Genomic DNA, 20,031 nt, shown 5'->3' on the forward strand with positions numbered 1-20,031 from the left:
AGTAGTTACTGGTGGAAAATGGGTTTTTAGGTAAATTGTTATGGTTTACATTGTTTGGAACACAGTTGCCCATCGTTTCTCCCATTTGACAGCATGCATCTTCTGGAGCGAACTAATAATTTATATTTACTTTTGTTGCTGACTCATGCTCACACCTTTTGTCTCCTCTTTTTTTTATCTAACCATAAAAAATGGACAACTGGGTGTATTACTCAAATTCTGTCTTTGATGTAGTGCATTTTTTAGATTACTTTTAGTGAAGAAAAGTGATAAGTTTTTTACAATACTTTGAATCATTTTCTGTTCATATTAATGCTTAGAACATTTGAAATCATATGAAAAAACCAAGTGACTTGACTCTTTTTATGTAATTAAGTATATCTTCCTGGATGTATTATTGGTGGAAGAGTACCTTTTCTGATCCAAATAGTTATGGGTGTGGGGTGTATATTTCAAACCTAATTTCTCAATTTTGGTCAAGGCCTCTTATTCAAAACTATGATGCTAAGTTATTGTACCAATTAGGTAAGTAAAAAAATCAACTTTATTGAAGTTGACCTCAAAATTTTTTGAATTCTTAAGAATTTCTTCGTACACCCAAGTGTCTTCTTTAAATAAAGATGTATATTATAGTTTCTGTTATTAATCGAATGAATTTTTTCCAAGGCAAAAGGCTCAGCCATTGTTGAGTGAGATTCTCCGTGGCGTCCATGGCTTACCAAGAGACTGGGTGCTTGCGGCAAGGCCATGCCCCCCCCGAGTCCTTTTCCTCTTCCAGTCCTGCCCCCGTGTGCACACTGACAATGGTACGCTCCTTTTCCATATTCATGGATGTTGTTACTCTCTTTAACTAAGTCCATGTCTCATTATGCCACTTATTTCCCCCAGGCTTTGAGGGAATCTCATTGGAAGTAATGGGATTCACTTTTAGTCATGGTTTAGTGTAGCCTACTCTGAGAAACTTGGTATAATGTGAAGTTCATATTTCAATCAGACATTGCCTTTCAAATATTCTGTTATCCCTGTAGGTTCACAAATATTTAAGTATTGTGGCCTAGATCCCCAGAAAACTGGTTGATATTAAATTATGAAATAAACTGTATTGATGTTATTGCAGAATAATGAACGAAATTAGTAAGAGAGTGAAATATAGAGCTCATGTTTCACTTGCTAAATATTCCATTACTTATGACAGATGTTGTACAGACTAAAAATTAAATTTCATTCCATATTTTCTGCTATTGAAATATTTAAAAATTATTTGGTGACTTTTTACTGAGCAAACATTATGTATTCTCAAGCTCTCAAGTGAAAATGCCAATAAATGTTGGTGAAATATTCGGTTAGCAGTGGTAACTAGATGTCCCATATAGGCTAATAATTATCTGAATTAATAATTCAGAAGCCTGTTTCTTTCATTCATTTAAAAAACGTGTGTGACATAACACCGTTGTTGGCACGGCATCTTTACCCTAAAATTAGCCTAAATTCTCATAAGGTTCTCATGCATATGCCTGGCATCACAATCATATTGACTTTTTTATTCCATGTTTTGTGTCTAAGTGTTTTATTCCCCTTATGATCGTGCCCACAATACTACTACATTTATTTATTTAACGGGATTAACCCTTTACGTAAAGAAAGGCAAAAAGCATATATTGGTCCCACTATTACAATCAGGTACAAATTACATAAAGTTGATATTGACATTTACTGATATCCGCACAGCAATAATACATGTGGTCCATTATAGTACAGTTATTGTTATAACTTCTCCTGAATACATATGTACTTTTTATCTCGGCACTAAATTGTATTTGAGCTAAAAATGATATAAGGAAAGTATATCATCCACGAAATGCATTTCTCATATTATTGCAATCCTCCCCAAGTTTCAAGTATATAAATGCATGTACTAAAATATCAAATTCTACCATCCTCTGAATTATGTGGCATCAGTGTTTCAAGCTGAACATATGCTCTGTAAATTCATTGAATCATGAGAGTGAAGTAAACGAAGCTAAGTCATGAACTGGATTTAGCTTGGTTCAGTACATAATTTGGGGTAATTCTTCCAAAATGTACTCCTGATGCAACTCCAAAGGTTACTTTATTTTTTGACAATTTCTATTTTTGATTAAAATCCAATAATTGGAATGAAATTGAGAGTGTGGACGTATAATTCATTGGCAGGTGGTGCCAGAGCAAAGCCAAGTGGTGCCAAACAGCAGCGGCAGAAGAATGTGGCCGGTGCAAGTGGGAGTAAGAGTAGTGATGGATCCCATGCCGCATCCAAGTCTGTGAAGAAGCTCGAGCATGCCTTAGAAGACCAGATATACCACATTTTGAGGAAGACAAGGGTGATCACTAATGTGAGGTATGCAATTGTGTCAATAGGTATTGATTTTTTTATGTTAGTTAATTATATATTTAGTGCTCCATCCAAATAAACCAGTTAGATGGTAAATTTGAAATCCATCGATATCTAGGCTTTCTTTCCATGATTTCCTTATGAAAAAGAATGAACTTATGCTTCCTCAGTGTCTGTTCAGTGAAATCCTCTTTGGTCATCCACTGGGTTAGTTTCAGAAGCCCTGAGGATGTTAACCAAGTCAGTAATCGACGGCAATGGAGACACTAATCTGGTTGAATAACAAAAGGGATTTCACTCATTAGACTGAACTTGGTTGATATTTTCCAATAATTGACAATATGCATTGACCCATTATGTGTGAAATTTATGCATATTAATTAATTTATTTATTTTCATATCAATCCAAAAAACAGCTCTTTCGCAATAGATTCATGCAGTCTTTCACAGGCATGTTGAGAAAAGTGGTACAAAAATGCTCTTCTTTCAATGACATAAGTCTCACTAAAATCAGTCATTTCCTATAATTTTTTCAAAAATCTGGTTGTTTTTGCAAACACTGGTCGAAGAAAATCAGTTATTTGGTGGAGATTACTGTTGAGTATGTATCAGTGTATTCAATAAGAGCTCTATAAAGTTGCACCGGAAAATTTGCGGTACACTTATCTCTGGATTATTCCAGCATATGGTATGATGCATTTGGAATTAGCCCTCTTTGAATGCAAGGAAAGCCTTGCCTTTTAGTGGTTGATTTTTACTTGATTTGCACTGTGTACCTGGCAATGTGTTTATTATTTATTACTGAACAAGTTTTTTTTCTCATGGCAGCTCCAATTCTCTCTTTGCCATTCCTGCCAATCAGGAGTTTGTTTTTGTAAATACGCAATCGTCATCTTCGCTAGAATTTGTGGAGGATCAGGTATCTCAAATGATACAATCCATGGTGCAGTTTTGTGATCGTCCCTCTAATGGTAATTATTATACTGATAAATCATATATTGTGAGCCTTTCCTTATTTCTTAGTTTTATTATTTCATCTTTACCTGATGGCAGTTTACACTGCTTAAGATATTCATTTATCACACATTTTTGAAGTGATAAATCTAGGCCATGATTTTTCCTTTGGATCCTTACTGGACCATACTGAAAAGCATCTTACATTTGCATATATTTTTTTGCTGGATTCCATTTTTTTCCTCTCCATATTCTTTCTCTAAAGATGTATTTGTGACTTACTTAACACATATTTTTGTCTTAAAGCGATTCAAATAACTGGATAAGGTCATTCTTAGTCACATTTCATGCTTCTAAAATTCTTGCAAATACTGGTTACAGTAATCCATCATTGATTATTGATGCTGTATGATGTGTATTTATTTATTTCCTTTATTATGTACTGTTAGTATCATGTATAAAATATTTTTTTTGAAATATTAATATAATAAGTGTAAATATTTAGGAGAATCAAAAATGAATTACTCCCTGGAATTTGATATTTTTAAGTAAAACAGTTTTTAATCTTTACTGAATTGGCAATATACCAACAGAGTTAATAGTGAAAAAAACTTAATTATTATATCCTAATTTATTTGCATTCCCCAATTTACAAAAATTATCATTTAAAGTATTGATAGAATTGAGCTCTTACGGCTAGTAGTATTGAATAAATGAAAAACTCCAATGGCTGTAAACAGTTTACCTTTCTAAACAAAGTACAAATGAGATTAGTTGAGTAACGCCATGAGTCAAGGATGGGATAAAAGGTAAAAAGGAAAGGGATAAGAAAGGTGAATACGAATACGCATATTTCGGCCGCAAAGTAGCCCTCTTCAGCGTACTGAAGGGTAATCGTCACGACAACACAAGTCGAAGTGAGAAAGGGTAAGGGCAATCCGAAGAATATATAGTGTAAAATGTGGGGGAGAGGGTGTTGGGGTGGGTCAAAGGGACAGGAGCCAATGGACTAAGCTGATGGTGGAGGAGTTTGAAAAGATAGGTTATGCAGTGAAGGGGAGGGGGAATTGCACGATCAAGAAAATGACCATTGCAAGGAAAGGGGGGAGGAAGTGAAGGGGAAGCTTAGCACAAATGTTGGGCTTACGTTAGTGGGGTAGGGAGAAGTGAAAGGCATCCTACAGAAATATGACCGTTGAAGAAGGGGGGAAAACGTTACAGAGAATGAAGGGAATGCCTCAAAATCGGGGAACTGACAGTTTGGGAAAGGGAAAAGTGAAGGGATGAGAAGCACAAACGTTGAAGAGACTAGGTTCAAAATAAACAAAGGGCTTTTTAAAACTTAACAGGGAGAAAAGCAAGGAATATGAAATAGGTCCTGTGTCACTTTTTAGGAGATTGCCTCTGTCTTTGAAAATCAAAATGCTCTCATAAGCATCAAGTAAATTATTCGATGTTTGTTTTAGGAGATTTAAATTGTCTTTTGTCATGTAGTGTCCTGTTTCAACTAAATACTGTGCCATACTGGATTTATCTGGGAAATTGTGTTTGTATTGGGAGTTGTGTTCTTTATATCTAGTAAGAATGTTTCTGCATATTTGGCCTATGTAAAAAGCTTGGCAAGTCCCACAGTTGATTTGGTAAATACCTGAATTCTCAGTTGTAGGTGTTTTGTCTTTGGTGTTTCGACTTTTGTCGTCGTGACGATTCACCTTCAGTATGCTGAAGAGGGCTACTTTGTGCCCAAAATACACGTATTCATACTCACCTTTCTTATCCCTTTTCTTTTTACCTTTTACCCCATCCTTGACTTGTGGGGTTAGCCAACTAATCTCATTTGTACTTTGTTTAGAAAGGTAAACTGTTTACGGCTATTGGAGTTTTTCATTTATTCAATCATTTAAAGTGTTACCCAGTCTCTACAATCGAACAAATTTTGAAACTACACTAATTGTTTGCATAAAAATAGCTTGAATTCTTTGTTCTTCTTGTGAAGTAACTGTTTATTAAGGCGTAACCATAATCAGGAACATACACATTTACTTCACATCAGTAAAAATTGTAAATAGTTATTAACCCTGTTCTTTTTAAAATAGATTCATCCAGCACCAATCAGTGATACCCTCATTTACCAAAGTAATGAAATACTCTTACAAATAACATATTCAGAGTTTTTGATGCTCAAGAGAGGAAATTAATTTAAAATAATATTGGGCCCTTTTGTTTCTAGGGATGGAAGAAAATGGTGGTGATTACTTTGCTGCTGTCCCATCATTTAACTTGCAGGAAAACCAAGGTAAGAAAAATTAATTTTGTGTTGCTCAGCTTGCAGCTGAATTTTCTCTATGTATGCGTGTCTCTTGATCTACGCATTTAGTAATGGGTTTGTCACGATACTCTTCTGATTTTACCTATATCCACCTCTTTCTATGTCTACTAGGATTGAAATAAATTGATCAAATTCATCAAATAACTTAGGGTGAGACATTTAGCTATCAGTCAACTGTGATTTTATGCTTTTGGCAGTCATCAAATTAATCCAAATGCTCTTTGTTACTACTAATATCTAATGATGTATGTCTCTCTTTGGAATAATGACTTAATTGCAATTGGTCATGTCTTAGTATGAATAGCTATGAATCTATCTAAATGCTTTCAAATTCTCCATAAGTTATAATTAAATAGCCTTCAATTCCCTTTTCCCTTTCATCTTTCTAGTTCCTCATGGGCATACTTTCCAGAAATTTATTCACCAGCACATTGCCCAAGCTTTTGCCAAAGGATTTGATGATAATGTTGGACGTCACACTGCACCACCCATGTTTGAGGTACTCTCTACTAAAATGATGGGTTTTAACCATTGAGCTGTTTGTGGTGATATCCTATGGAAATTCATTCGAAAATACGTCCCTTGTAATAGTACGTGTAAATAGTTGTAAGTATTTTACTATTACAGATTCCAACAGCTGGGCTATGGTTTGAGGTAGCTGCGAAAGTATTTAATTTTTTCATGAACGAGCCGAGTGAGAAGGAATATAAAACAAAATTGGTAAATGGCATTCGTCAGAAATATGAATTGCTATGCTTAAATTATTTTTTTAAATGTGAGTGGTTATGGTTGATGATTTTGTTTTCAGATGTTGAGCTGCTTGCATACCTTACTTGACACAGATGTGCGGTTCAGTGAAAATCGCTGTGGCAAAGTCTTCCCACTGGCTGTGGCTACGTACCAGGAAAATCTGCCACCACATTACACAAAGGACTATCATGAAACACGTGTAAGTTTCATTACCTCATGCTCTGGTTTAAATAAAACCTTTTTTTATGTAATTACCGTGTTTTCCCACCGATAACCCACACCCATAACTTGGTAGTTATCATGAATTTGTATGGGCACCGCCCACCCAGGGCTTCATAGTTATCTTGAGCGTGTATAGAGGTCGTTCATCTGTGTGTGTGTGTGCGTGCGTGCTTGCATGTGTAACTTTCAGCAAATCAAGTATAAAAAAATGAGAGAATTAATGAAATGGAATTTTCTTGTATTGTTTGCTTTACTTCGCTTTGTTAGTATCGGTGCTCAGCTGTTCTAGACACCCTCCAAGTTCTATGAAAGTGCCACCTGCATGGAGATTGTTTCAAACCTGCATTGAGTTAAGCTTTTGTAATATAGAATTTCTCAAGAAAATTACCCATGAAGAAAAATATTGTGAGAAGAAAATCGTTTACAGCGATATCTAACCTAGAAGTCATCAATTTTTCGAAAGGAAATTGTGAGGCTGCCAGGATTTATCCATTAATTGGTCTTTTAAATCAAAGTCACGTTCTATATGAGAGAAAAGTGGATGATGTCTGGTATGAAAGACTACACGGAATCGGAAATGATTGAAAGGGTGTCTTTTGAAGAAATAAGCCTGTGGATCCAGGAAATTTGGAAGGGTGCCAGAGTGACTTGTGTGAAAAAATGATTTGAAAAAGCTTCAGGCAATATTTCAGTGCCAGTGCTAGAAGATGAGGAAGAGTCAACTTCAGAGAGTGAACTCGGTGATGTGTTTGAAGAGATAATAAATACACTTAAAACTACGTATAAAATTAAATACGACGCACTCTACATGCACGTGAAGTAATATGTATGAGAATAAAGAAGTACCAGGTGTTAGAATAAATGAAGTATAGAAATTATATGTTTCTTCTTTTTCTCATGCATTTATGAGATGAAATAATTGTAAAAGTAGCAGATCTGTATAAAATAGAAAGGCATGTTTCCAGACTAATTTATTTTTGTCAGACTTTTCTTTAAATTATCGTGTATATAGGTATTTAAATGTTTGGATTTTTCAATTTTCATTGCATAACATGCAATGTCATTTTCTCAATCATTTGAACATTTTTGTATAGATGATGCTCACGTTATCGATGGGAAAATACAGTAATTGACTTACCTTTGAGTTTATTTTAGCAGTCATAATTTGTTATAAAAGTGTATGAAAAAAATATAATAATTTCTATTATGTTTAATGTAGTTCATTCTGAGATCGATATTTTTTTTGGCTCAAGACGATTGCTTAAATTTGATGACAATCATTGTTCCTCATGTGAGGGCTATAAATATTTAAATTCTAGTAGTTTCACTGAAATATTTTATTGATTTCTTTTAATTAAAATTTAAGAGATTTCCACTATCTGTTAAATGGAAAGAATGCATCAGGCACTAACAATACAGGTGTGTTTTGGACAATTTAACCCATGTTTTGTCTGTTGCTAGAATTTGACTGCTTGAAAGAAATTGTATTCAAACCATAAAAACCCACTTAAATTTCTTTGGGAGCACAAGCTAAATAAAGGTTTTGATTTTTTCGTCTCTTGAAATGCTTGAAAAACATTGATCTTGTAACTCTTGTTTTCTCTCCCAATGCTGTGCATGACTGATGGGATTTCAACTGAATCTCTCAGTTGGCTCATGCAGCTTCCGTACTGGCCACACATGCCCGAGGCCCCATGTTTGAACAGTATGCCACTCAACTGGAAGAGGAGTGTGAGCATTATTGGAGATCTGGCCACCAGATGTGTGAGGTTCTCAGCTTGACTGGCAATCCGTGCACCAATCCCCTGCACAGGACGCCATTGGGTTTTGAAGGAGAGGATGCCAAAGAGGAAGGGGAGGATGGAGCTGCGGGCAGTCCTTTGGATGGAGAGGGCGATGGCAGGGGGGTGGATGGAGGAGGTGATAATGACGGGGAGAGGGATGAAAATGAGACACGTGAAGGGGAGGACGAGGAATGGGTTGAAGAGAGGAGGTCTTCCAGGTGATTGAGCACCCTCTTGCCCCCATAATGCTCAAGTTCTTATGTTTCATTCCTTGCAATCATGTGTCCAACTATCATATTCTGCAATTTTTCAGTTGCATGGAAATATTATTCATGAAAATTGCTTTCAATCCCGTGAAATGCTGCCAGAATAGAATGCAGTAGGGAAGTGAAATTTGGCAAGTATTTCAATAGGTGACTTGAAGAATCACTTATTATAGCAAAGGAATTTATTTTTTTTAATATCTTTGGAAACTTATTTTTTCTATTTATAATTACAACAGAAAAAACATTTCTAAGAGTAGTAAAAAGAAAGTTATAGAGTGGAAGGGTTGAATGGCTAAATAATTAATTAATGTGTGGAAGGAAACTTGAGTAGGTTTGGGGACTCAAGGGGCGCAATTTCCTTCATGCCACCCCATGGACACATGACTCAGGTTTGCAGGGTCGTGAGACATTGCACGGTAAAGATGCTAGCCATTTTTCTATCAACTCATCTTTGATCACTCATTCTGTTATAGTCCTGAATTATTATTATTGGTTATATACCGGTTAAGGTAGGTTTTTGCATTGACCCAGGCTGCCAAACGGCACAGTGACAATTCTATTGACACTCTTAAAAAACATAACCTTACATTCAACATTAAAATGGGACCCTCCTTCAATTCCAGGTACGTCCTTCCTCCATTCCTTCCAACATCCCTATCTCATGGGTTAAATGGAAGAAGGGACCATTGGGTCTCAATTTTGCTCAAATAAAGACCTCTATCTATCTATCTTATTCTTGCCCACTCCTCGTTTGCCCAACGTTCTTCCCTCTATCACAATCTAAAATATCCCATTGCCAATCAAAATTCTCCGCATCCATCTTTCCTGCTTCTTTTTGATTTCTACCAGCAATCCTCTCTCCTCCCCCACCATGCCTACCACTTCCTCTTGCTTTCCTTTCAGGCTAGGATACCTTATCCATCCTTCTGCCCTCCAACATTAAAAAAAAACTCCAATCCTTCATCCTCCTTAAGTGACTATGTTTCTGCACCATACAAAACCATGCTCCATATCAAAGTTCTGATGAGCCTTTTCTTAACATCTTTACTCAACATCCCTGTCATCAGTTCCCTACTCCTGAAAGCTTCTTTGCCTGATGTAATTCTTCTCCTTATGTCCCATTACTTGGACCATTTTGGTTCAGAATATTTTGTAGATTGATAAACATTTCCACCTGCTCTAGTTTTTGCTCTACTATTTTATTGTTTATCATAGTCTTCTCTGTCTCCAAAACTGCATAAACTTCATTTTGTGTAAATTTATTTTTATTCCATATCGATCGTACTGAATTTCCAATTCACTCAGCAATGACTGCAACCCCTTGTCTGACTAACTAACTAGAGCTTGGTCATCAGCAAACTTAAGTGATTTCATGAATTCCCCACTCACTTCCATTCCCTTCTCCAGTTCTTCCCATGCCTCTTTAAATACCGCGTCCCCTTCGATTTCGTTCTACAGCAAGGGTGATATGGAACACCCCCCTGTCTCACTTCTCTTCCTATCACTGCCCATCCGGACTTTCCATCCACCACTCACACCTGAGCTGGTCCTGAGACATGTACAGGTTGCGAATCAGTCTCCTATTTCTCTTATCCACTGTTATTTTCTGTGATGAATTCATTAATTCTACCCATTTCACTCTATCAAATACCTTTTCAAAATCTATGAAACAAACATACATTCTGAATATATTCCATTCTCCTCTGTACTAGAGATCTCATTACTGCAATGCATCATGCGTGCTTATCCCCTTGCTGATCCCAAACTGCTCATCCCCAAAGTATGGTGAGAGGAGTACCTTGTAATCATTTGCCCTACTCTATATGCTTTTGTTGATGATCCTGAGAACCACTTGATCTGCTTGGGCAATCATACTTATTGTTCTGTAGTCCTCACATGATGTAGCCTTTACCTTTATAGGAATAGGAACCAACACTGATCTGGCAATTTCTTCTTGCTGAATTCCTACGAAATGCTACAAATTAGTCCATAAAAACAATCCCTCTCACCTTTTCCTCGACCTTTACGTAGTTCTGCATCAATATTGTCTACCCCCTCGGCCATATTTGATTTTAGTTCTTATATAAATTCCTGCCCTCCCATGGACTACAACCTTGATTTGGTGGAAGGGCTTCTGCGTTCTGAAGATCCCTAGAGCTGTGCTGGTGGGAGCAGTGATAATTGTTCCTGGTAGGGTCACCCTTGCCAGATAGGTCGAAGTTTAGAAGCCAGACAAAAGGTAGTCCACAGAGCATCTGCTCCTCAGTGAGGCGGCTGCAAAGGCATCTGACCCAGTGGGGCAGCCAGTGAGTGATGCTGTCACGTCAAAAACACTATTGAGGAAGACATCGGGAAACCACCTTAATTATTCTTCCCAAGGACATGATGGTGGACAAAATAGAGAATATGAGTCCTGGCAACTACGGGACTCGGCCTGTTCAGCCGTGTGTCATGCCCGGCAGCGGGGGAGGCAAGGCTTCCGCTATCTTCATCCAAGGAAACCCTTGTAGTGGAAAACCGACAGCCGCAAGACAGAAGACGAAGAAGAAAAAGAGCAAATTAGTTAGAATAGGAGCCTAGAATCTTAAGACAATGTTGAGGACAGGAAAATCAGAGAATATCAAGCAAAAGATGAAAAGAGGAAATATAGATATCTTAGGTTTATGCAACATGAGATGGAAGGATAGCGGGATTATCTGGAGTGATAGTTATAGAATAATGTACAGCAGCTGGAATGATAGCCAACGAGGGGTTGCCATAATATTAAATAAAGATGTATGAAGAAGTGTAGTAAGCATAGAGCAAGCAATGAATAGAATATTACTAGTAGAGATAAAAGCAGAACCAACGAACTTGGTCATTATTCAGGTATACATGCCACAGAGCAATGTGTGATAAATTCAAACAGCTTCCCGGGAGCAGATGCGGACTGTGACCACAATTTAGTTGTTATGAATTGTAGTGTCCATTTCAAAAAGATAAGGCAGGGGTGGCAAGTTAGAAAATGGAATGTAGAAGTATTAAATGGATTGAAAAGGAAGGAGTACCAACGGGCTGTAGAGGAAATCATGGAGGATGGTAAAGAGCTAAGTACTATCGAAGAAAAATGGGAAAGTATCAAGAAAGGATTATCAAAAGCCGCAAAAGACACTATTGGAACTGTTAATGTGAAAAGGACTAGGAAACCATGGATCACGGATGAGATGATTACAAAGATTGATGAGAGGAGAAAATGGAAGAATATAAACACAGAGTAGGCAAAATGAAGTACAAAGAGTTAAATAATAAATTGAGACGGCAACAAATAAAGCAAAAGAAGTATGGTGGAAGACGCAATGTGAGGATTTGGAAAGTCTGCAGAGGAAGGGTAAAATGGGTGCATTGTACATCAAGGTTAAATCACTATCAAGAAGCAAGAGGGGAAGATCTGTGCTAACAGTTAGAGATAAGTCAGGGAAGATAATAGTTGGTACAGAAAAGATCCAAGAGAGATGGAAGGAATGTATAGAAGAACTGTTTGGTAAAGAACTTAGGGCTGCAAGGTTGGACATAGAAAATGAACATGACATAGAGGAAGACAGCTTAGGTCCAGGCATACTCGACGATGAGATAAAAAGGGCGTTAACGGAGATGAAATCAAATCAGATCCTGGGGGTGGACAACATTCCTGCGGTTCTGCCATAAGGTTTAGTAAAATGTGGGAGGAAGAGGCTATATGGACTGATTCGTTGTATCTATGAGGAGGGATTCTGGCTGGAAGACTTTGTGAGATCAGTTTTAGTTGCTATTCTGAAAAGGGAAAGACTCGTAAAAACTTTGATATGGAGAGTATTTATGTACAGTGTGGAAACGTGGTCATTGAAGCAGGAGGATAGACATAGATTGGAGGCTTTTGAAATGTGGGTGTGGAGAAGAATGGAGAAGGTGAAATGGGCTGAGAAGAAAACAAATGAGGAAGTACTTGGTATGGAGGGCAAGGAGAGGGTTGTTGGAGAAATCCTATGGAGGTAGGAAAAATGCATGAAGGGTGTATTGATAGGCATTGGGATGTTGAAGACTGTGATAGAGGGGAGAATGTTGGGCAAACAAGCTAAGGGGTGGAACAGGATAGGGATGGTGGATGGGATGAAGGGTGGAAGAAAGTACTCAGAGATGAAGATAGACTTGATGAGAAGTAGGTTGCTGGATTGTGTTTTGTAAGGAGTCACCAAATATTTATTTGGTAGTTGTTTCCATTCAAAACCTACCTTATCCGGTAGATTACTTAATAAAAATAACATATTCCTGCCATCTCTCTTGGATCTTTTCTGGTTCAACTTATCTTTTTTATGACTTATCTTTGATTGTTTGCTATAATTTTCCCTCCTTACTTCCTGTTAGGGTTTTAACCTTCTTGTGTAATTCACCAGTTTGACCCTTCCTCTGCATACTCTCCATACCCTAGCACTGCATCTTCCCCCATGCTTCTTTGGTCTATTTAACCCATCTCAATTTATTATTTGACTCTTTATACTTCCGTCTACCTCACTCGCAATTAAATTCTTCCTCTCTGTTATCTTTCTTTCTTATCATCTCATTTTCAATCCATCGTTTTCCTGTTTACAGTTTCTATAGTTTAATTTGTGTCTTTTGATATCCCTTTTCTTATTTGTTTCCATTTTTCCTCCATTGTACTCAGCTCCCTGTCCACTCTCATAATTTTCTTTAAATCTTCTGGATACTCCTCTCTTGTTGTTCAAGTTAAATTTTCTAAATCCATTTCCTAAACCATTTCATATTTTCAAATCAGTTGCTAAACTTGTTACTAAATTATGGTCTGAGTTGGCATCTCCTCCAGGGAAACTGCAAATTAAACATGCTGTTCTTAATTCTGTGTCGATCTGATATCTTTCTGAAGCCTGGAGCATTTTCCATGTGTACCTATGCCTCCTGTGGCGTCTAAACCATACACTTATAAATATCAATCACTGTCTTCCGCAGAACATGCTTTCACCTCGCAGTCATTCCTTGTTCCTAAACTGTAGTCCCTTAACCCATGAACATCTCTTTCATCGCCCACCGTCTCATTCCAATCTTCCATAGCTATCAAATGTTTCTATCCAGGAACGCCTGTGATCATGTCCTCTAACTGATTGTTTGCTGTGTTGACTTGTTTCTACCTACAATTGCTCGGTGGCCTGAGGAATGACCAAGTTCGTTGGTTCTGCTTTTACTTTGACCAGTTATATTCTATCAGGCACTTGTCCTATATTTACTATGCTTCTTCCTACCTTTTTATTCACTATTATTGCCACCCCTCACTTGCTCTTTTTGCCTCTGCTGTAGATTACTCCATAGCTATCATTCCAGTAATCCCCACCATCCTCCCATCTATTCTCGCACAGATTTAAAACATTTTCATTTCCTCTCTCCATCTTTTGCTTTATATTCTCTACATTTCCTGCCCTCAACATCCTCGCAACATTCCAGTCCCTATTGCAACTAATTTGGTCCTCCTCTGTGCTGCCACAGTCGTATCGCTTGGCAAAGATTCCAGGAGATGACAACTTCGGAAGCCTTGTCTCCCCAGCTGCTGGGCTCAACCCATGGCAAATTCATCCAAGTCTCATAGTTGCCAGAACTCATTTTCTCTATAGTGTCCACCATGCAATTCTAGGGATAAAGTAATTGAGGTGATTTCCTGTTGCCTTCCTCTGTACTGTTTTGAACATGGCACCATCACTCAATGGCCGCCCCGCCGGGGTCAGATGCCTTAGCAGCTACATCACTGAAGAATAGCTGCAGCATGGACTACCTTTCATCTGGCTCCTTACCCTTGGACCAATCTGACATGAGTGACCCTCTCTGAAGCAAATATCTTTGCTCCCACCAGCACAGCTCTAGGTGCTGTCAGAACGCAGGAGCCCACGTCAAGGTTGTAGTCCATTGGGAGGGAGTCTTGAATTGTACGAGGGCAAAAGGATGTTTAAAGCTTTCAGTTCAACAGTTTAAATTTTTCATAACTGTGTGGCCCATCAATGGAGCTTGAAGTTCGTCAGCACTGCATGTAAAACCCCACAGTTGAAGCCTTTGTAAAATTACAAAACCTTCATCTGATCCTCAATTAACTGATTACCGCTTCAAGGAGTCTATTTGCCATGACTACATTGACATCAATGGAACCCCTTTGTGTTGTACATCAAGCTAACAATGAATATGAGTGCCTCAATGTGACTCATTTGCTCACTACTTTTCTTGACTTCATGCCTTGTTTCTCCACCCCTATAATCTCTCTCTCTTTCAAATTAAAATGCAATCATTTCAGAGTTTAGAAACAAACATTTTTGGCTTAAACTCAGTTATAAGGGGAAGGTGTGTTAACCAACAAGTTCTCACATTTTGTGCAGAATTGGCACTTAGATATTCCTTATAATGGTTCACGAATTATGCAACATTTGGAGTTATACAACTTATGGTTTAAAAAAAAGGCTTTCAAACATCTGCATTCAAAATCAAAAATACCTGGTAGATGGCCTTCAGTTGGTGTAATGGCATGTATTTTACTAGTTATTATCTTGGCTTCTTCAGCTATAGGTTGGGGATTTGAAACTTTTGAGGAGTTATTTTTCTCTTTTTCTTCAATTTTACTTCCTATCATTTTCAGTCACATTATGGTATTTAATTTTATTGATAAATGGGACTTTAGTATGTAATATTTTCCACCTGAGGAGTTCAATCCTATATTTTCCATGCCATAAGAGCCTTCAAACTGTTTTTACTAGTTTCAGAAAGATTCGGATCGCGTGGTAGGCATGTTTATGGGCCACATTGCAATGTTCACCAACTATGCGCAGTTCAAAGCTTGCACCGAACAGTACTAAGAAGCAAACAAGTTTGAGCCAAAGATTGTTATCTAATGAGGTTAAATGCTGAGATAGAAGGACATTTGGTGCGAGGTGAAAAGGTTGAAGCAGGAATTCAGAAAGTGGGTGACCACAATGTTGATCATCGAAATCAATACATTTCAGACGTTTTGTAGGTAGAAGTGACCTGGTTGTGGGCTGTCAAGTGCAGAAAATGTGCCGTCATCATCCCTAATCTTTCTCTTTCTGTCCCAAGGGCTATGCAGTCATCCATTTTGAGGTCCACAGCTTCAAGGGAAGGATTTGAAATGTCTCGTCATATTGATGTAGAGCGGAAATCTTTGCCAGTGCTCCCGCATTCCAGTGGGGTCCGCTACGTGTCAACTTGCAATTGCGGTAGGCAGCAAGCTGGCCGTGAAGACCCCTTTTCAGTTAAAGTAGCAAACTGGGAATTTTATGACACCATTGCTGCTGATTGCTGTTCCGATTTGGAGAGTGTGACCTTTCCAGTGTTCCAGCCCAGCACATCAGAGTTCAGGTGCATTAAAGTGATGATACTCTTTCTTGTCTTTTGCAAAAAAGACCCCCTCTTTGTGGATTGATGTCCCAGTTTTGCCGTGTTGTGTATGAGAGAACCTTTTATAAAAGATCAAATAATTATGTCAATAATAAATGGTCTTCTGTTAAAAATGATGAATCAATTTCTTTCTCATGAGCTCTTACTTAACTGTTCATGACTACATTTGACATTATTAGATATGATTCATTGGTAATGAAGTCCATAATTTTCGAGCATAGGTAGTTCTCTCTAGTGTGCCTGAAATTTTAATGTAATGGAGATTTTTTTGAAGTGAATCTTATGCTTTCCCTTTTCACTGTTGCCATTAATGTGAATGTGATGTGTTGCATGGATGGAGATGTGGCAAAGATTTCAATAGGGTAACTGAATTCCACATATTGATGCTCTTTCATCCTAGCATTGCATTAATTATTGCAGAGCTGCTCAGTTGTTCACGAAGCAGAGTGGAGCCAAGAAGGACATTGGATCAACGAGGGCAATAGATGGGGGAAGAGAATCATTAGCAGGAACTCAGTTTGGAAATACACAAGGATTTAGTTTTGGTATGTGGACACTGATTATGAATCATTGCAAAGAAACTTATTGATATTTATCACTCATTCCACTTTGTTGTATCGGTGAATTTAGGTAATGAAGGTAGGTGAGGTAGGGGTCCCCCTCAGGACGATTGGAGAGTGGCCAGAAATCCTTTAATATGTTATGTGAGCCTATGTCTGCCAGCGTGCGTGATGCCTCCCCGGCAACCGCCCCTTAGTGCCACTAATGGCCTCCAAATATTTTGTTACCAGGAGAGTCAACCTTTAGTTTCCTGGTAACTGGTCGTATTGATCCATTACTACTGATTTAGTCAAATAATGCAGGGAATATTTACGGGAAAATATAGGCTTTAATGATGAATGAATTGCCCTACGAGCATTTCAGGATAATAGCACTAAAAGTTCTATAGCAATTAAGTCGGAAATACTCATTTTTAAACAACTACTCAAGAAATTGGATTTTTTAATATCTCACAGAGTCTCGTTTTGGATTTCATTTAAATTCCCTCCACTTCCACAGAGTATATTAATTTGCAATGAATGATTATTTTTGTAGTGCTGTGTATTTCTATTTCACATTTTGCAAAAAGAGATGATAAAATGAAGATGCAGCACATTATCTTTCATTACCTTAAACGCTACTGTCCTTGAAAAAATTAATTATTTTTCCAGAAAAATAATTTTGCTTGAAAAGGTTATGTTGGTCTTGGAGAGTTTAGGAATTGCCTTATTTCATCAGTGGCTCTCTCCTTAAAATACCGTAGGAAAGCTGAAAAATACTACCAACCCAATGTTTATGTAAATAAACAGTCAAATAAGTATTGGTATTTTGGTTACCCAGTGACCACCTTCAGTGATGAAATTGAGGTGTGCAGGATAGGTGCACTAAAACTCAAAATAAGTCCGTGTGTAAGAATGACTCAAAGTTGACTTACACCAAAGGTCATGCCTTACTCTTTGTGCATAAGTTAATGGTGCACACCCATTAGATATGTTTACGCTTAGTTTAGAAAATTGCTAAGATATTTATTGGACAGAGCGGCTGCTTGCCTGAGAATGGATTTATGTAATTTGTGGCTCATGTAGCTCTGGGACCAATCATCATGTAACCATATGTAATAACTTACTCAGTCCATGCATTAGCTTAGGTGATATCAGCTGACATTTTTTATGGTAATTTTCTGGTTTATATGTTATGGTATTTCTGTGACCCTAATAGCATTTGTCTTGTGAGTCCTTGGGTTACCTACCACGGTCCTCCAGCTACCCTGGTGCTCAGGTGCCTGATGATTGCAGCGTAGTATGTTGAGCACGGAATATTCGTCTGTTTCAGCTTTTCTCTCCAACCCCTCGGAGAGACTCAGTGATGTTGCAGGGGATGAAATGACGGCTGCAGGTCCAGGAGCGGCAGGGGGGGTTGAAGGGGTGGGTGCAGAGGATGGGGAGTTGGAGATTGAGGAGGGGGGAGGAGGAGAAGGGAGCAGGGGAGAGGAGGGTGCAGGGGTGGACGGAGGTGCCACCGAGGATGCTTTGGACCCTTCAGCTGATGATGTGGAGAGAGCGGTACAGCAGCCGAATGAAGACGAAGAAGTCATCATCAAGGTTGTGGGAACTGAATACGATAGCATGAGAGGTAAGGCCACCACACAGGGTGAATATTTCCCGGAACAATTTATGTGCTTTTTTCATTTGTTGATTTTTTTATCGTCCAGTGGTTATAGGTTAGTGCTTCCCAAAATTTTGGGCAATGGTACACCTTCTTCTCGGCATCATTCCAGCCAGTCAAGAATGCTGCACATGGCATACACCTGGGATTCAAATCGTGAAAATACCGTGGAAAAAACTCAGGAAACTACTTTAATCCATTTAAAATTTTAAGGTGCATTATGTGCTGGGCTCAAAAAATAATATTCATATTTCTTGAAGGTGGTTTTCATTTTTCTTTTAATGAATATATTTATTTTGTTTCACTTTGCTGAAATTTGATGTTTTTTCATTTCATCTTCCACTCATCTACATTATGTAAGATTTGATCACGTTCTCATCTCCATTTTGATTGTCCACTTACCAGCTCCATTCTGCCTCAATATGTCCTCTTTTGCTTGAATCTAATCTGATTTTACTAATCACTCATTTCAATGCAACAATTTCAGAGTGTAAAAATCATTCGCCTTGACTGGGATTCGAACTCAGATGCCCCAATATCCGGTCGAGTGCTTTAGCCACTTAAGCTACCGAGGCGTCCTCTTAAACTCTGAAATTTTGGGGCTTTTAAAGGAACAAGATGTTGTGACGAAATACCGTGCATACAATGTCACAGGCATTCGTAGTCGTGCGCGCTCAGTGCCACTGTCCACGAGGTTAAAGCCAACTTTAAACACTTATGGTGTTTTCACTTTGACAAATTCCAAAGAAACTGCGGGAGATTGATTTTTACACTCTGAAATTGTTGCATTGAAATGCACATTAGCAGATGACTCCGTTAGAAGTTACTGTTGCGGCATCTCCCGCAGTTTCTTTGAAATTAATCACTCATTTGTTTTCTTCAGGAGACAAAAGTCATCTAGTGAGGCAGCCGTCCACCACTGAATACCTTCCGGGGATGCTTCACTCCGACTCCCCATGTGGACTCCTTCCGCAGTTTCCCTCGTGGTCCCTTGTCTGTCTCGGACCGTCATCCCTCTACTCTCACAACCTCGGACTACAGGACCAACCAGGCCTTCTCACCGGATCTTCTTATCTCCTCCCTTGGGATGTTACGGTCCGGTTAGAGCCCACGTCACTTACTTCCCAGCATCTCTCCGAGAAGGTGTCTCAGAAAAAGTATGACCGATGGCCTTCTGTGGGCGATGCATCAAACTATGGTCCAGGGGGAATGGCGGGCAGCAGAAAGCAATCATATTTCCTGAGAAATTCAAAAAAAGGACGGAAAGGTTACTTAGAATTTTCCTTTCGGTGATGTTTAAATGTTAATCATTATATCATGCAAGAAGACTAATATCAAGCTAAATGCTTTTCCTTAGAAATGTTACACCTCCCATGTGATACATACATTAAATTATTATTTCAATGATTAGTGTTGAGTTTTTAAATTCAAATGGCATTTTAAGATAGAAAGCCTTTCATGACAAATGTCTTCAGCTGAGTAATGCCGAAGGATAACTACACTGGTAGGTTTTAATTTCATAAAAATATGAAAGAAAGGAATTAAGTGCTTAATCATTTTTCCTTTTAAAACTGAAGATATAATGGTGTAATTGTGGTTTTAATAGACTGTCACTGAGAAAGCAGGTTTTTGGATGCAGACATAAGTTCTAGGAGAGGACACTATTTATGTCATGTGATGAAGAAACCGACTTAATTAGGAATCAAAAAAACTTTGTGGATTTCAGCCAAA

General features: G+C 38.2%; 1 protein-coding gene across 1 annotated transcript in view; it reads left to right on the plus strand.

Annotated features, from left to right (window-relative positions):
* LOC139700374 (nonsense-mediated mRNA decay factor SMG8) overlaps positions 1 to 20,031 on the plus strand; it is a 29,349-nt gene that overhangs the window by 1,683 nt on the left and 7,635 nt on the right. The window contains exons 5-16 of the mRNA XM_071599014.1: positions 667 to 806; positions 2,194 to 2,377; positions 3,200 to 3,342; positions 5,556 to 5,621; positions 6,044 to 6,153; positions 6,282 to 6,374; positions 6,463 to 6,603; positions 8,276 to 8,628; positions 15,775 to 16,056; positions 16,516 to 16,640; positions 17,968 to 18,267; positions 19,184 to 19,567. Coding sequence (XP_071455115.1) covers positions 667 to 806; positions 2,194 to 2,377; positions 3,200 to 3,342; positions 5,556 to 5,621; positions 6,044 to 6,153; positions 6,282 to 6,374; positions 6,463 to 6,603; positions 8,276 to 8,628; positions 15,775 to 16,056; positions 16,516 to 16,640; positions 17,968 to 18,267; positions 19,184 to 19,567 — 2,321 coding nt within the window. The remainder of the gene's footprint in view (positions 1 to 666; positions 807 to 2,193; positions 2,378 to 3,199; positions 3,343 to 5,555; positions 5,622 to 6,043; positions 6,154 to 6,281; positions 6,375 to 6,462; positions 6,604 to 8,275; positions 8,629 to 15,774; positions 16,057 to 16,515; positions 16,641 to 17,967; positions 18,268 to 19,183; positions 19,568 to 20,031) is intronic.

This window comes from Hetaerina americana, unplaced genomic scaffold (genome assembly GCF_022747635.1).
Source record: "Hetaerina americana unplaced genomic scaffold, ioHetAmer1.1.p SCAF_10, whole genome shotgun sequence".
Classification (NCBI taxonomy): domain Eukaryota; kingdom Metazoa; phylum Arthropoda; class Insecta; order Odonata; family Calopterygidae; genus Hetaerina; species Hetaerina americana.